The sequence below is a fragment of the Salvelinus namaycush genome, unplaced genomic scaffold (genome assembly GCF_016432855.1).
Source record: "Salvelinus namaycush isolate Seneca unplaced genomic scaffold, SaNama_1.0 Scaffold2403, whole genome shotgun sequence".
NCBI lineage: Eukaryota > Metazoa > Chordata > Actinopteri > Salmoniformes > Salmonidae > Salvelinus > Salvelinus namaycush.
This window is the reverse complement of record NW_024059235.1, coordinates 21,921-38,820: the sequence shown is the minus strand read 5'-3', so window position 1 is coordinate 38,820 and position 16,900 is coordinate 21,921. Positions and strand designations below refer to the sequence as shown.

At 51.3% G+C, this 16,900-nt stretch overlaps 1 protein-coding gene across 1 annotated transcript; it reads right to left on the bottom strand.

Moving 5' to 3' along the window:
• Window positions 1-6,932: 6,932 nt before the first annotated feature.
• Window positions 6,933-15,614, bottom strand: LOC120038855. The gene is made up of 5 exons (XM_038984442.1): window positions 15,471-15,614; window positions 15,080-15,329; window positions 8,881-9,024; window positions 7,078-7,367; window positions 6,933-6,980 (listed from the first exon to the last, which is right to left on the bottom strand). The coding sequence occupies exons 1-5, from the start codon at window positions 15,612-15,614 to the stop codon at window positions 6,933-6,935; spliced, it is 876 nt and encodes a 291-aa protein (XP_038840370.1).
• Window positions 15,615-16,900: the final 1,286 nt, after the last annotated feature.

The window sequence follows — 16,900 nt, the reverse complement described above, 5'->3', positions numbered from 1 at the left end:
AACCTGGTTAGGGCTGGGCTGGTCCAGTTGAACCTGGTTAGGGCTGGGTGTTTGTTCTTCCAGGACAGAGGCTGGGAATCAGAATCAAATCTGCTTTACATTTTTCATGAACTGGGTTCTAGTGGTGCTGACATCACCTTCCAACAAACACAACAGACACACAGAATTAAAGAGTAGAATTTCAGATGTACTTATGAATATGGGATACCTGGGTCTGGACCCGGCAGACCTTTCTGCTGTTGCCTCTGTATCCTACTCCTCTTTGACAGCTCCATGATCATGGCAGCCAGCTGGGAGGGCTCTGAGAAATGGAGGCATCTGCGATGGCCGAGGCGATGGTGCTGATAGACAGCGTGAGGTTAGACTGGTCTGTGCCGCTGCCGGGGCTGGGGCCCAGGCTGCCGGGGGAGGCTGAGGGAAGGGTCTGGCTGGGGGAGAGCAGGGCCTCGGGGAGGGGGGAGGCTGAGGGAAGGCTCTGGCTGGGGGACAGCAGGGCTTCAGGGAGGGGGGAGGCTGAGGGAAGGCTCTGGCTGGGGGAGAGCAGGGCCTCGGGGAGGGGGGAGGCTGAGGGAAGGGTCTGGCTGGGGTAGAGCAGGGCCTCAGGGAGGCGGGAGGCTGATTCACAAGGCTCCGGCTCGTCATCTCCTGTAGGTGACACCCTGTCTGCAGCTGCCTCCACAGTCTTGTCCAAGTCCTCTACAAGAACAACACATTGGAAGGATCAACCACCATATGTGATACTCTGATTATGACTGATTTGAGTTTAAAATGAGGAATAAAGATGATGACTGATCAAGTAAGGAAAATTATGCCAAACCAAGTAAAAAGGTACTGGCCGGCCTCACAGTGGTTATCAAGAATAAGTGTCTTACTGGCTGAGCTGGACGGCCTCACAGAGGGAATCAGGAATAAGTGTCTTACTGGCTGGCCTCACAGTGGGAATCAGGAATAAGTGTCTTACTGGCTGGCCTGGCTGGCCTCACAGCGGGAATCAGGAATAAGTGTCTTACTGGCTGGCCGGCCTCACAGTGGGAATCAGGAATAAGTGTCTTACTGGCTGGCCTCACAGTGGGAATCAGGAATAAGTGTCTTACTGGCTGGCCTGGCTGGCCTCACAGCGGGAATCAGGAATAAGTGTCTTACTGGCTGGCCTCACAGTGGGAATCAGGAATAAGTGTCTTACTGGCTGGCCTGGCTGGCCTCACAGCGGGAATCAGGAATAAGTGTCTTACTGGCTGGCCGGCCTCACAGTGGGAATCAGGAATAAGTGTCTTACTGGCTGGCCTCACAGTGGGAATCAGGAATAAGTGTTTTACTGGCTGGCTGGCCTCACAGTGGGAATCATGAATAAGTGTCTTACTGGCTGGCCTCACAGTGGTTATCAAGAATAAGTGTCTTACTGGCTGGCCTCACAGTGGTTATCAAGAATAAGTGTCTTACTGGCTGGCCGGCCTCACAGTGGGAATCAGGAATAAGTGTCTTACTGGCTGGCCGGCCTCACAGTGGGAATCAGGAATAAGTGTCTTACTGGCTGGCCGGCCTCACAGTGGGAATCAGGAATAAGTGTCTTACTGGCTGGCCTCACAGCGGGAATCAGGAATAAGTGTCTTACTGGCTGGCCTCACAGCGGGAATCAGGAATAAGTGTCTTACTGGCTGGCCTCACAGCGGGAATCAGGAATAAGTGTCTTACTGGCTGGCCTCACAGCGGGAATCAGGAATAAGTGTCTTACTGGCTGGCCTCACAGTGGGAATCAGGAATAAGTGTCTTACTGGCTGGCCTGGCTAGCCTCACAGCGGGAATCAGGAATAAGTGTCTTACTGGCTGGCCGGCCTCACAGTGGGAATCAGGAATAAGTGTCTTACTGGCTGGCCTCACAGTGGGAATCAGGAATAAGTGTTTTACTGGCTGGCCGGCCTCACAGTGGGAATCAGGAATAGGTGTCTTACTGGCTGGCCGGCCTCACAGTGGGAATCAGGAATAAGTGTCTTACTGGCTGGCCGGCCTCACAGTGGGAATCAGGAATAAGTGTCTGGCTGGCCGGCCTCACAGTGGGAATCAGGAATAAGTGTCTTACTGGCCGGCCTCACAGTGGGAATCAGGAATAAGTGTCTTACTGGCTGGCTGGCCTCACAGTGGGAATCAGGAATAAGTGTCTTACTGGCTGGGCTGGCCTCACAGTGGGAATCAGGAATAAGTGTCTTACTGGCTGGGCTGGCCTCACAGTGGGAATCAGGAATAAGTGTCTTACTGGCCGGGCTGGCCTCACAGTGGGAATCAGGAATAAGTGTCTTACTGGCCGGCCTCACAGTGGGAATCAGGAATAAGTGTCTTATTGGCTGGGCTGGCCTCACAGTGGGAATCAGGAATAAGTGTCTTATTGGCTGGACTGGCCTCACAGTGGGAATCAGGAATAAGTGTCTTACTGGCCGGCCTCACAGTGGGAATCAGGAATAAGTGTCTACTGGCTGGCCTCACAGTGGGAATCAGGAATAAGTGTCTTACTGGCTGGCCTCACAGTGGGAATCAGGAATAAGTGTCTTACTGGCTGGCCTGGCTGGCCTCACAGTGGGAATCAGGAATAAGTGTCTTACTGGCTGGGCCGGCCTCACAGCGGGAATCAGGAATAAGTGTCTAACTGGCTGGCCTGGCCGGCCTCACAGTGGGAATCAGGAATAAGTGTCTTACTGGCTGGCCTCACAGCGGGAATCAGGAATAAGTGTCTTACTGGCTGGCCTCACAGCGGGAATCAGGAATAAGTGTCTTACTGGCTGGCCTCACAGCGGGAATCAGGAATAAGTGTCTTACTGGCTGGCCTCACAGTGGGAATCAGGAATAAGTGTCTTACTGGCTGGCCTGGCTGGCCTCACAGTGGGAATCAGGAATAAGTGTCTTACTGGCTGGGCCGGCCTCACAGCGGGAATCAGGAATAAGTGTCTAACTGGCTGGCCTGGCCGGCCTCACAGTGGGAATCAGGATAAGTGTCTTACTGGCTGGCCTCACAGCGGGAATCAGGAATAAGTGTCTTACTGGCTGGCCTCACAGCGGGAATCAGGAATAAGTGTCTTACTGGCTGGCCTCACAGCGGGAATCAGGAATAAGTGTCTTACTGGCTGGCCTCACAGCGGGAATCAGGAATAAGTGTCTTACTGGCTGGCCTCACAGCGGGAATCAGGAATAAGTGTCTTACTGGCTGGCTTGGCCGGCCTCACAGAGGGAATCAGGAATACGTGTCTTACTGGCTGGGTTCACAGTGGGAATCAGGAATAAGTGTCTTACTGGCTGGCCTGGCTGGCCTCACAGTGGGAATCAGGAATAGGTGTCTTACTGGCTGGCCGGCCTCACAGTGGGAATCAGGAATAAGTGTCTTACTGGCTGGCCTCACAGCGGGAATCAGGAATAAGTGTCTTACTGGCTGGCTGGCCTCACAGTGGGAATCAGGAATAAGTGTCTTACTGGCTGGCCTCACAGCGGGAATCAGGAATAAGTGTCTTACTGGCTGGCCTCACAGCGGGAATCAGGAATAAGTGTCTTACTGGCTGGCCTCACAGCGGGAATCAGGAATAAGTGTCTTACTGGCTGGCCTGGCCGGCCTCACAGCGGGAATCAGGAATACGTGTCTTACTGGCTGGCCTCACAGTGGGAAACAGGAATAAGTGTCTTACTGGCTGGGTTCACAGTGGGAATCAGGAATAAGTGTCTTACTGGCTGGCCTCACAGTGGGAATCAGGAATAAGTGTCTTACTGGCTGGCCTGGCCGGCCACACAGTGGGAATCAGGAATAAGTGTCTTACTGGCTGGCCTGGCCGGCCTCACAGTGGGAATCAGGAATAAGTGTCTTACTGGCTGGGTTCACAGTGGGAATCAGGAATAAGTGTCTTACTAGCTGGCCTGGCTGGCCTCACAGTGGGAATCAGGAATAAGCATCTTGGACGTCCAAATGGTACGTACCTGTGTTCATGGTGTGGTCGTGGTCAGTGTGTGTGAGGGTATCGTTGTGGACCGAGCCGTCCTGAGACAGGAAGTCTGATGGTTGAATCAGAGGAAACGGTTCCCTCTTCTCTGGAGAGGTGATGACGTAACCAAACGACGGCTGGAGAGAAGATACAACAACAGACTGGTCAAGTCAGAAGGGTGATGATCACAGGCTTAAACCCTCAGTGGTAGGTCTCAAACATGGCGTCCCTACTGTCCCTACGCACCGCGGGCAGGTTTCCCAGACCGAAGCCTCGTATTCCTCAACTAAAAGGACACCAACCCTACTGTCCCTACGCACCGCGGGCAGGTTTCCCGGACCGAAGCCTCGTATTCCTCAACTAAAAGGACACCAACCCTACTGTCCCTACGCACCGCGGGCAGGTCTCCCAGACCGAAGCCTCGTATTCCTCAACTAAAAGGACACCAACCCTACTGTCCCTACGCACCGCGGGCAGGTTTCCCGGACCGAAGCCTCGTATTCCTCAACTAAAAGGACACCAACCCTACTGTCCCTACGCACCGCGGGCAGGTTTCCCGGACCGAAGCCTCGTATTCCTCAACTAAAAGGACACCAACCCTACTGTCCCTACGCACCGCGGGCAGGTTTCCCGGACCGAAGCCTCGTATTCCTCAACTAAAAGGACACCAACCCTACTGTCCCTACGCACCGCGGGCAGGTCTCCCAGACCGAAGCCTCGTATTCCTCAACTAAAAGGACACCAACCCTACTGTCCCTACGCACCGCGGGCAGGTTTCCCGGACCGAAGCCTCGTATTCCTCAACTAAAAGGACACCAACCCTACTGTCCCTACGCACCGCGGGCAGGTTTCCCGGACCGAAGCCTCGTATTCCTCAACTAAAAGGACACCAACCCTACTGTCCCTACGCACCGCGGGCAGGTTTCCCGGACCGAAGCCTCGTATTCCTCAACTAAAAGGACACCAACCCTACTGTCCCTACGCACCGTGGGCAGGTCTCCCAGACCGAAGCCTCGTATTCCTCAACTAAAAGGACACCAACCCTACTGTCCCTACGCACCGCGGGCAGGTTTCCCGGACCGAAGCCTCGTATTCCTCAACTAAAAGGACACCAACCCTACTGTCCCTACGCACCGCGGGCAGGTTTCCCGGACCGAAGCCTCGTATTCCTCAACTAAAAGGACACCAACCCTACTGTCCCTACGCACCGCGGGCAGGTTTCCCGGACCGAAGCCTCGTTTCCCTCAACTAAAAGGACACCAACCCTACTGTCCCTACGCACCGCGGGCAGGTTTCCCAGACCGAAGCCTCGTATTCCTCAACTAAAAGGACACCAACCCTACTGTCCCTACGCACCGCGGGCAGGTTTCCCGGACCGAAGCCTCGTATTCCTCAACTAAAAGGACTCCAACCCTACTGTCCCTACGCACCGCGGGCAGATTTCCCGGACCGAAGCCTCGTATTCCTCAACTAAAAGGACTCCAACCCTACTGTCCCTACGCACCGCGGGCAGGTTTCCCGGACCGAAGCCTCGTATTCCTCAACTAAAAGGACACCAACCCTACTGTCCCTACGCACCGCGGGCAGGTTTCCCAGACCGAAGCCTCGTATTCCTCAACTAAAAGGACACCAACCCTACTGTCCCTACGCACCGCGGGCAGGTTTCCCAGACCGAAGCCTCGTATTCCTCAACTAAAAGGACACCAACCCTACTGTCCCTACGCACCGCGGGCAGGTTTCCCGGACCGAAGCCTCGTATTCCTCAACTAAAAGGACACCAACCCTACTGTCCCTACGCACCGCGGGCAGGTTTCCCGGACCGAAGCCTCGTATTCCTCAACTAAAAGGACTCCAACCCTACTGTCCCTACGCACCGCGGGCAGGTTTCCCGGACCGAAGCCTCGTATTCCTCAACTAAAAGGACACCAACCCTACTGTCCCTACGCACCGCGGGCAGGTCTCCCAGACCGAAGCCTCGTATTCCTCAACTAAAAGGACACCAACCCTACTGTCCCTACGCACCGCGGGCAGGTTTCCCGGACCGAAGCCTCGTATTCCTCAACTAAAAGGACACCAACCCTACTGTCCCTACGCACCGCGGGCAGGTTTCCCGGACCGAAGCCTCGTATTCCTCAACTAAAAGGACACCAACCCTACTGTCCCTACGCACCGTGGGCAGGTCTCCCAGACCGAAGCCTCGTATTCCTCAACTAAAAGGACACCAACCCTACTGTCCCTACGCACCGCGGGCAGGTTTCCCGGACCGAAGCCTCGTATTCCTCAACTAAAAGGACACCAACCCTACTGTCCCTACGCACCGCGGGCAGGTTTCCCGGACCGAAGCCTCGTATTCCTCAACTAAAAGGACACCAACCCTACTGTCCCTACGCACCGCGGGCAGGTTTCCCGGACCGAAGCCTCGTTTCCCTCAACTAAAAGGACACCAACCCTACTGTCCCTACGCACCGCGGGCAGGTTTCCCAGACCGAAGCCTCGTATTCCTCAACTAAAAGGACACAAATCCTACTGTCCCTACGCACCGCGGGCAGGTTTCCCAGACCGAAGCCTCGTATTCCTCAACTAAAAGGACACCAACCCTACTGTCCCTACGCACTGCGGGCAGGTCTCCCGGACCGAAGCCTCGTATTCCTCAACTAAAAGGACACCAACCCTACTGTCCCTACGCACCGCGGGCAGGTTTCCCAGACCGAAGCCTCGTATTCCTCAACTAAAAGGACACCAACCCTACTGCCCCTACGCACCGCGGGCAGGTTTCCCAGACCGAAGCCTCGTATTCCTCAACTAAACAGACACCAACCCTACTGTCCCTACGCACCGCGGGCAGGTTTCCCGGACCGAAGCCTCGTATTCCTCAACTAAAAGGACACCAATCCTACTGTCCCTACACACCGCGGGCAGGTTTCCCGGACCGAAGCCTCGTATTCCTCAACTAAAAGGACACCAACCCTACTGTCCCTACGCACCGCGGGCAGGTTTCCCGGACCAAAGCCTCGTATTCCTCAACTAAAAGGACACCAACCCTCAGAGACTACGTGAATATTGAAAGAGTAGAGCAGTGGCTGCAGAGCGGCGTCGATAGGACATTGAACAAGTCCCATACCCGTTTGCCTGTATCGTCCTCCCGGTCGTCCCCTAGACAGCCCAGGGCCTCAGAGCGCTGCTGGAAGAAGGTCCCCAGAGACAGACGGAGGTAGCTCTGGTTCCCTCTGTCCAGCTCCTGGGACACCTGGCTGGCCCTCATCAGGATGTGGCTGCTGGCTGGGAGTCTCCAGGACGTGTCAGATAGGAGACCTGGGCTGGTGGAGGCAGGCTCCATCACCTCCTCCTGCATGAACTGGTTCTCCTTCTCAAACTCCTTCTGGTCCTCTATGATCTTATCTATGGCGTTACCTGGAACACAATAAAACAGGACAACTGCTTATCTGTCTATGGTGTTACCTGGAACACAAGGCTGATACTAACCCCCAACTAAACGCTAGGCTGATACTAACCCCCCCGGCTGTACCAAACGCTAGGCTGATACTAACCCCCCCGGCTGTACCAAACCAAACGCTAGGCTGATACTAACCCCCCCGGCTGTACCAAACGCTAGGCTGATACTAACCCCCCCGGCTGTACCAAACTAAACACTAGGCTGATACTAACCCCCCCGGCTGTACCAAACTAAACGCTAGGCTGATACTAACCCCCCGGCTGTACCAAACTAAACGCTAGGCTGATACTAACCCCCCCGGCTGTACCAAACTAAACGCTAGGCTGATACTAACCCCCCGGCTGTACCAAACTAAACGCTAGGCTGATACTAACCCTGATACTAACTAAGCAGCATGATATTCTGACGAGGCACGGTGATCATTTGGGACAGCAATATTCTGACGAGGCACGGTGATCATTCGGGACAGCAGGATGATATTCTGACGAGGCACGGTGATCATTTGGGACAGCAACATTCTGACGAGGCACGGTGATCATTTGGGACAGCAACATTCTGACGAGGCACGGTGATCATTTGGGACAGCAACATGATATTCTGACGAGGCACGGTGATCATTTGGGACAGCAACATGATATCCTGACGAGGCACGGTGATCATTTGGGACAGCAACATGATATTCTGACGAGGCACGGTGATCATTTGGGACAGGAACATGATATTCTGACGAGGCACGGTGATCATTTGGGACAGCAACATGATATTCTGACGAGGCACGGTGATCATTTGGGACAGCAACATTCTGACGAGGCACGGTGATCATTTGGGACAGGAACATGATATTCTGACGAGGCACGGTGATCATTTGGGACAGCAACATGATATTCTGACGAGGCACGGTGATCATTTGGGACAGCAACATTCTGACGAGGCACGGTGATCATTTGGGACAGGAACATGATATTCTGACGAGGCACGGTGATCATTTGGGACAGCAACATGATATTCTGACGAGGCACGGTGATCATTTGGGACAGCAGCATGATATTCTGACGAGGCACGGTGATCATTCGGGACAGCAACATGATATTCTGACGAGGCACAGTGATCATTTGGGACAGCAACATGATATTCTGACGAGGCACGGTGATCATTTGGGACAGCAACATTCTGACGAGGCACGGTGATCATTCGGGACAGCAACATGATATTCTGACGAGGCACAGTGATCATTTGGGACAGCAACATTATATTCTGACGAGGCACGGTGATCATTTGGGATAGCAGCATGATATTCTGACGAGGCACGGTGATCATTTGGGACAGCAACATTCTGTCCCAAATCTTTCGTACCGACATTACGGTGTGGAACACCCAACACCTAGTTATCATGACCAAAGGAACAATACACAAATCCCTATTTCCATGTTCAGCTAAAAAGAACAGTTTGCCAATAACTCCTCTACTTACTGCCTGGAACGAAGTCCTCAGCCTGGAACTGGTCTGCTACCTCCGGCAGCTGGTTTCCATCCACCTCCTTCTCAAAGGACGAGTAGTAAGCCAGATCAGTCACCCACTTCCCCTCCTCGTTCTGGTAGACCACACTGTGAGAGGCTGGATCACAGACACACAGGGAGGACAATGAAACACAAACCTGATGGAGACCCTTGTTCTATAAACCAGGGTACCAGTGAGGGTTTACTACAGCTGGACAACTTGGTACAGCTGTTAAGTCATTAACAATAAAAATCAGACAATTGTTTTCATGTCATCACACTTTTCTGTCCATGAATTTATAGCAGTGTAAGTTGTTACATCATATATTAAGCATTAGTCAGTTAAATTAGATAAACATGAACCCTGTAAGGATCCTGGATCTAGTTGATTAGATATCAAACATGAACCCTGTAAGGATCCTGGATCTAGTTGGTACATCCGATATTAAACATGACCCCTGTAAGGATCCTGGATCTAGTTGTTACATCCGATATTAAACATGAACCCTGTAAGGATCCTGGATCTAGTTGACTAGATATTAAACATGACCCCTGTAAGGATCCTGGATCTAGTTGACTAGATATTAAACATGACCCCTGTAAGGATCCTGGATCTAGTTGACTAGATATGAAACATGACCCCTGTAAGGATCCTGGATCTAGTTGACTAGATATTAAACATGACCCCTGTAAGGATCCTGGATCTAGTTGACTAGATATTAAAACATGACCCCTGTAAGGATCCTGGATCTAGTTGACTAGATATGAAACATGACCCCTGTAAGGATCCTGGATCTAGTTGACTAGATATTAAACATGACCCCTGTAAGGATCCTGGATCTAGTTGACTAGATATGAAACATGACCCCTGTAAGGATCCTGGATCTAGTTGACTAGATATTAAACATGACCCCTGTAAGGATCCTGGATCTAGTTGACTAGATATTAAACATGACCCCTGTAAGGATCCTGGATATAGTTGATTAGATATTAAACATGAACCCTGTAAGGATCCTGGATCTAGTTGACTAGATATGAAACATGACCCCTGTAAGGATCCTGGATCTAGTTGACTAGATATTAAACATGACCCCTGTAAGGATCCTGGATCTAGTTGACTAGATATTAAAACATGACCCCTGTAAGGATCCTGGATCTAGTTGACTAGATATGAAACATGACCCCTGTAAGGATCCTGGATCTAGTTGACTAGATATTAAACATGACCCCTGTAAGGATCCTGGATCTAGTTGACTAGATATGAAACATGACCCCTGTAAGGATCCTGGATCTAGTTGACTAGATATTAAACATGACCCCTGTAAGGATCCTGGATCTAGTTGACTAGATATTAAACATGACCCCTGTAAGGATCCTGGATATAGTTGATTAGATATTAAACATGAACCCTGTAAGGATCCTGGATCTAGTTGATTAGATATGAAACATGACCCCTGTAAGGATCCTGGATCTAGTTGATTAGATATTAAACATGAACCCTGTAAGGATCCTGGATCTAGTTGGTACATCCGATATTAAACATGACCCCTGTAAGGATCCTGGATCTAGTTGGTACATCCGATATTAAACATGACCCCTGTAAGGATCCTGGATCTAGTTGATTAGATAAACATGAACCCTGTAAGGATCCTGGATCTAGTTGCTTAGATATTAAACATGAACCCTGTAAGGATCCTGGATCTAGTTGATTAGATATGAAACATGACCCCTGTAAGGATCCTGGATCTAGTTGACTAGATATTAAACATGAACCCTGTAAGGATCCTGGATCTAGTTGATTAGATATTAAACATGAACCCTGTAAGGATCCTGGATCTAGTTGATTAGATATTAAACATGACCCCTGTAAGGATCCTGGATCTAGTTGACTAGATATTAAACATGAACCCTGTAAGGATCCTGGATCTAGTTGACTAGATATTAAACATGAACCCTGTAAGGATCCTGGATCTAGTTGACTAGATATTAAACATGACCCCTGTAAGGATCCTGGATCTAGTTGATTAGATATTAAACATGAACCCTGTAAGGATCCTGGATCTAGTTGGTACATCCGATATTAAACATGACCCCTGTAAGGATCCTGGATCTAGTTGATTAGATAAACATGAACCCTGTAAGGATCCTGGATCTAGTTGCTTAGATATTAAACATGAACCCTGTAAGGATCCTGGATCTAGTTGCTTAGATATTAAACATGACCCCTGTAAGGATCCTGGATCTAGTTGATTAGATATTAAACATGAACCCTGTAAGGATCCTGGATCTAGTTGACTAGATATTAAACATGACCCCTGTAAGGATCCTGGATCTAGTTGGTACATCCGATATTAAACATGACCCCTGTAAGGATCCTGGATCTAGTTGGTACATCCGATATTAAAACATGACCCCTGTAAGGATCCTGGATCTAGTTGACTAGATATGAAACATGACCCCTGTAAGGATCCTGGATCTAGTTGACTAGATATTAAAACATGACCCCTGTAAGGATCCTGGATCTAGTTGACTAGATATTAAAACATGACCCCTGTAAGGATCCTGGATCTAGTTGACTAGATATTAAAACATGACCCCTGTAAGGATCCTGGATCTAGTTGACTAGATATGAAACATGACCCCTGTAAGGATCCTGGATCTAGTTGACTAGATATGAAACATGACCCCTGTAAGGATCCTGGATCTAGTTGACTAGATATGAAACATGACCCCTGTAAGGATCCTGGATCTAGTTGACTAGATATTAAACATGACCCCTGTAAGGATCCTGGATCTAGTTGACTAGATATTAAACATGACCCCTGTAAGGATCCTGGATCTAGTTGACTAGATATTAAACATGACCCCTGTAAGGATCCTGGATATAGTTGATTAGATATTAAACATGAACCCTGTAAGGATCCTGGATCTAGTTGGTACATCCGATATTAAACATGACCCCTGTAAGGATCCTGGATCTAGTTGGTACATCCGATATTAAACATGACCCCTGTAAGGATCCTGGATCTAGTTGATTAGATAAACATGAACCCTGTAAGGATCCTGGATCTAGTTGCTTAGATATTAAACATGAACCCTGTAAGGATCCTGGATCTAGTTGGTACATCCGATATGAAACATGACCCCTGTAAGGATCCTGGATCTAGTTGCTTAGATATTAAACATGAACCCTGTAAGGATCCTGGATCTAGTTGGTACATCCGATATGAAACATGACCCCTGTAAGGATCCTGGATCTAGTTGCTTAGATATTAAACATGAACCCTGTAAGGATCCTGGATCTAGTTGGTACATCCGATATGAAACATGACCCCTGTAAGGATCCTGGATCTAGTTGGTACATCCGATATGAAACATGACCCCTGTAAGGATCCTGGATCTAGTTGACTAGATATTAAACATGACCCCTGTAAGGATCCTGGATCTAGTTGATTAGATATTAAACATGACCCCTGTAAGGATCCTGGATCTAGTTGCTTAGATATGAGTCGCTCTGGATAAGAGCGTCTGCTAAATGACTTAAATATGAAACATGACCCCTGGTTATTTACACATCATCATCATCTGATCCAGGAAGGAACTTCCTGAATGACAGTGGAGTGACTAACAGCTGTTGTGATAGGTCATGTGATGCAACAACAGCCCAAGGGTCAGAATAAAGGTGTTCCGAGAGGAATGTCAAGAATATTTGTTGTCTCATTTGTTACGCTGGTGAAGACCGTTGTGCACGGGTCCTCCCAGGGAACTGTCCGATCCGCCCTAGGGAACTGACCGATCCCCCCTAGGGAACTGACCGATCCCCCCTAGGGAACTGACCGATCCCCCCTAGGGAACTGACGTTTATCATCTGTGGTCTGATTGATTTCCAGCAGGGTCTCATTAGATTTAACAGAGAAAGCATTGAGGCTATGAACTTGTGTTTTCGCCGCCTCTGATTGGACACTGAGGATACCGAGGGCAATTGTGCAGGATAGACTATTGCGCAATACCCGACACCTGATCATTATCTGAATGAAAAAAATGACAGCCTATTTTTATTTTATTTAACAAGGCAAGTCAGTTAAGAACAAATTCTTACTTACAATGACGGCCTACCAGGGAACAGTGGGTTAACTGCCTTGTTCAGGGGAACAGTGGGTTAACTGCCTTGTTCAGGGGAACAGTGGGTTAACTGCCTTGTTCAGGGGAACAGTGGGTTAACTGCCTTGTCCAGGGGAACAGTGGGTTAACTGCCTTGTCCAGGGGAACAGTGGGTTAACTGCCTTGTTCAGGGGAACAGTGGGGTTAACTGCCTTGTTCAGGGGAACAGTGGGTTAACTGCCTTGTTCAGGGGAACAGTGGGTTAACTGCCTTGTTCAGGGGAACAGTGGGTTAACTGCCTTGTTCAGGGGAACAGTGGGTTAACTGCCTTGTTCAGGGGAACAGTGGGTTAACTGCCTTGTTCAGGGGAACAGTGGGTTTACTGCCTTGTTCAGGGGAACAGTGGGTTAACTGCCTTGTTCAGGGGAACAGTGGGTTAACTGCCTTGTTCAGGGGAACAGTGGGTTAACTGCCTTGTTCAGGGGAACAGTGGGTTAACTGCCTTGTCCAGGGGAACAGTGGGTTAACTGCCTTGTCCAGGGGAACAGTGGGTTAACTGCCTTGTTCAGGGGAACAGTGGGTTAACTGCCTTGTTCAGGGGAACAGTGGGTTAACTGCCTTGTTCAGGGGAACAGTGGGGTTAACTGCCTTGTTCAGGGGAACAGTGGGGTTAACTGCCTTGTTCAGGGGAACAGTGGGTTAACTGCCTTGTTCAGGGGAACAGTGGGTTAACTGCCTTGTTCAGGGGAACAGTGGGTTAACTGCCTTGTTCAGGGGAACAGTGGGTTAACTGCCTTGTTCAGGGGAACAGTGGGTTAACTGCCTTGTTCAGGGGAACAGTGGGTTAACTGCCTTGTTCAGGGGAACAGTGGGGTTAACTGTCTTGTTCAGGGGAACAGTGGGTTAACTGCCTTGTTCAGGGGAACAGTGGGTTAACTGCCTTGTTCAGGGGAACAGTGGGTTAACTGCCTTGTTCAGGGGAACAGTGGGTTAACTGCCTTGTTCAGGGGAACAGTGGGTTAACTGCCTTGTTCAGGGGAACAGTGGGTTAACTGCCTTGTTCAGGGGAACAGTGGGTTAACTGCCTTGTTCAGGGGAACAGTGGGTTAACTGCCTTGTTCAGGGGAACAGTGGGTTAACTGCCTTGTTCAGGGAACAGTGGGTTAACTGCCTTGTTCAGGGAACAGTGGGTTAACTGCTTGTTCAGGGGAACAGTGGGTTAACTGCCTTGTTCAGGGGAACAGTGGGTTTACTGCTTGTCAGGGGCAGAGAAACAGATTTTTACCTTCCAGCAACCTTTCGGTTATTGGCCCAACGCTCTAACCACCAGGCCACCCGCCGCCCCCCTCCTACACGGGGAGCCGTTTGTACCCGGACCGCTACACGGGGAGCCGTTTGTACCGGACCGCTACACGGGGAGCCGTTTGTACCGGACCGCTACACGGGGAGCCGTTTGGACCGGACCGCTACACGGGAGCCGTTTGGACCGGACCACTACGCGGGGAGCCGTTTGGACCGGACCACTACGCGGGGAGCCGTTTGGACCGGACCACTACGCGGGGAGCCGTTTGGACCGGACCACTACGCGGGGAGCCGTTTGGACCGGACCACTACGCGGGGAGCCGTTTGGACCGGACCACTACGCGGGGAGCCGTTTGGACCGGACCACTACGCGGGGAGCCGTTTGGACCGGACCACTACGCGGGGAGCCGTTTGGACCGGACCGCTACGCGGGGAGCCGTTTGTACCGGACCGCTACGCGGGGAGCCGTTTGTACCGGACCGCTACACGGGGAGCCGTTTGTACCGGACCGCTACACGGGGAGCCGTTTGTACCGGACCGCTACACGGGGAGCCGTTTGTACCGGACCGCTACACGGGGAGCCGTTTGTACCGGACCGCTACACGGGGAGCCGTTTGTACCGGACCGCTACACGGGGAGCCGTTTGTACCGGACCGCTACACGGGGAGCCGTTTGTACCGGACCGCTACACGGGGAGCCGTTTGTACCGGACCGCTACGCGGGGAGCCGTTTGTACCGGACCACTACACGGGGAGCTGTTTGGGACTTACCCGGTTGGAAGTCCAGGTTATCAGGACAGTGGTTCCAGTCGCTGTCAGAGGAGTCCTCCTGGTGGAAGCTCTGAGAGAGGTACTTAGCCTCCAGAGAGGTGGAGAGAGGATCCTTCTCACCCTGACTCATGTCTGACAGACCAGGAGGACCAGGAGGTGCAGAGGAGTCCCCACATGGACCTCCTCTTGGCCCCAGGGCAGCAGGCCTCCCCCTCCCCTCCTCCTCATCATCACTAAGCGAAGGTAGCACCTGGTATAGAAGGGCAGAACTCACTAACACTGTATATTTTTTTTTACCTTTACCTTAATTCAACTAGGAGATGTTGGGATTTTTCAAAATGTTTAACCCCAAGGGGCAGCATGTCCTAAATGTATTGGTGTGTAAATGTACCTGAGAGAGGTGGAAGCTGCTCTGTGTGGTCTGGAGGTGAGAGGTCATGTCCTGGGGTCTCCAGTGTCCAGCTCCAGTCCTCAGGTATATAGAATCCAAGACACCGTGACCCTCCCCTGCCACCCCAGACTCTGTACTGTCCATGGCATCCTGCACAACCAAACCCCCCACACACACATTAATGGAGGGGACAAGATTATACAAGTGTCTATGTTGTATGTAACAGTATCAGTTCAGGTGACAAAGATGACCGTATATCACTGCAGGTGACGCAGGTGACCGTATCACGTCCGGTGACACAGATGACCGTATTATGTCCGGTGACCGTATCACTGCCGGTGACCGTATCACTGCCGGTAAATAGCACAGAACAGGGTAGTGGGAGGCCAGGAGTTTTTCCTGACAGCGTGACCTGACCCGGAGGAACTCCTGGCCTCTAGGTACAACTCCTGCCACGTACAAAGTCTGTACGCACTGGTGTTGTAATGGAAAAATGGCCAACAGAAGACTCACCAGCGCCTCCTGTCTGTCAAAGGCCATACTCCAGTTGACAGGGGACGTACTCTGGGGCCCAGAGCTGGTCTCTCCAGTCCCCACTGGCCCCACACGGTCCCCCATCAGGTCCCGGACATTCTCTCCCGGCACGCTGGCCCCCAGGATCCCCAGCCCCCGCAGCACATCGTAGGTGGTCTGGGCCGAGGAGGTGGAGGAGAGGGGTAGAGTGGACACTCCATCGTTCCCTCCCTCCTCACTCCCACTGCTCCCGTCGCCGCCTCCTCCTGGTGAAGAACAGATGACCGGTAACCAACGTCCACCCAGAGGTCACCAACGTCCACCCAGAGGTCACCAACGTCCACCCAGAGGTCACCAACGTCCACCCAGAGGTCACCAACGTCCACCCAGAGGTCACCAACGTCCACCCAGAGGTCACCAACGTCCACCCAGAGGTCACCAACGTCCACCCAGAGGTCACCAACGTCCACCCAGAGGTCACCAACGTCCACCCAAAGGTCACCAACATCCACCCAGAGGTCACCAACATCCACCCAGAGGTCACCAACATCCACCCAGAGGTCACCAACATCCACCCAGCGGTCACCAACATCCACCCAGAGGTCACCAACATCCACCCAGCGGTTAGCACGTTCATATAAGGAAATCAGTCAATTTAAATAAATTCAAGAGGACCTAATCTATGGATTTCACTAGGATATGCATCTGTTGGTCACAGATACATTAAAATAATAAAGGTAGGGTTGTGGATCAGAAAACCTGTCAGTATCTGGTGTGATCACCATTTAGCCTCATGCAGCACGACACATCTCCTTCACAGAGTTGATTGGTCAGGCTGTTGATTGGTCAGGCTGTTGATTGGTCAGGCTGTTGATTGGTCAGGCTGTTGATTGGTCAGTGATCAGGTTGTAGAATAT

Bases quoted from the DNA above. Each gene is read 5' to 3' on its own strand.
- LOC120038855 (XM_038984442.1), bottom strand. From the start codon at position 15,614: ATGGACAGTACAGAGTCTGGGGTGGCAGGGGAGGGTCACGGTGTCTTG. The intron at 9,025-15,079 runs GTAAGTCCCAAA...TCTGTGATCCAG, and splicing joins TAACCTGGACTTCCAACCGG to CCTCTCACAGTGTGGTCTAC. The intron at 6,981-7,077 runs GTATGGGACTTG...GTGTCCTTTTAG, and splicing joins AGGACGATACAGGCAAACGG to TTGAGGAATACGAGGCTTTG.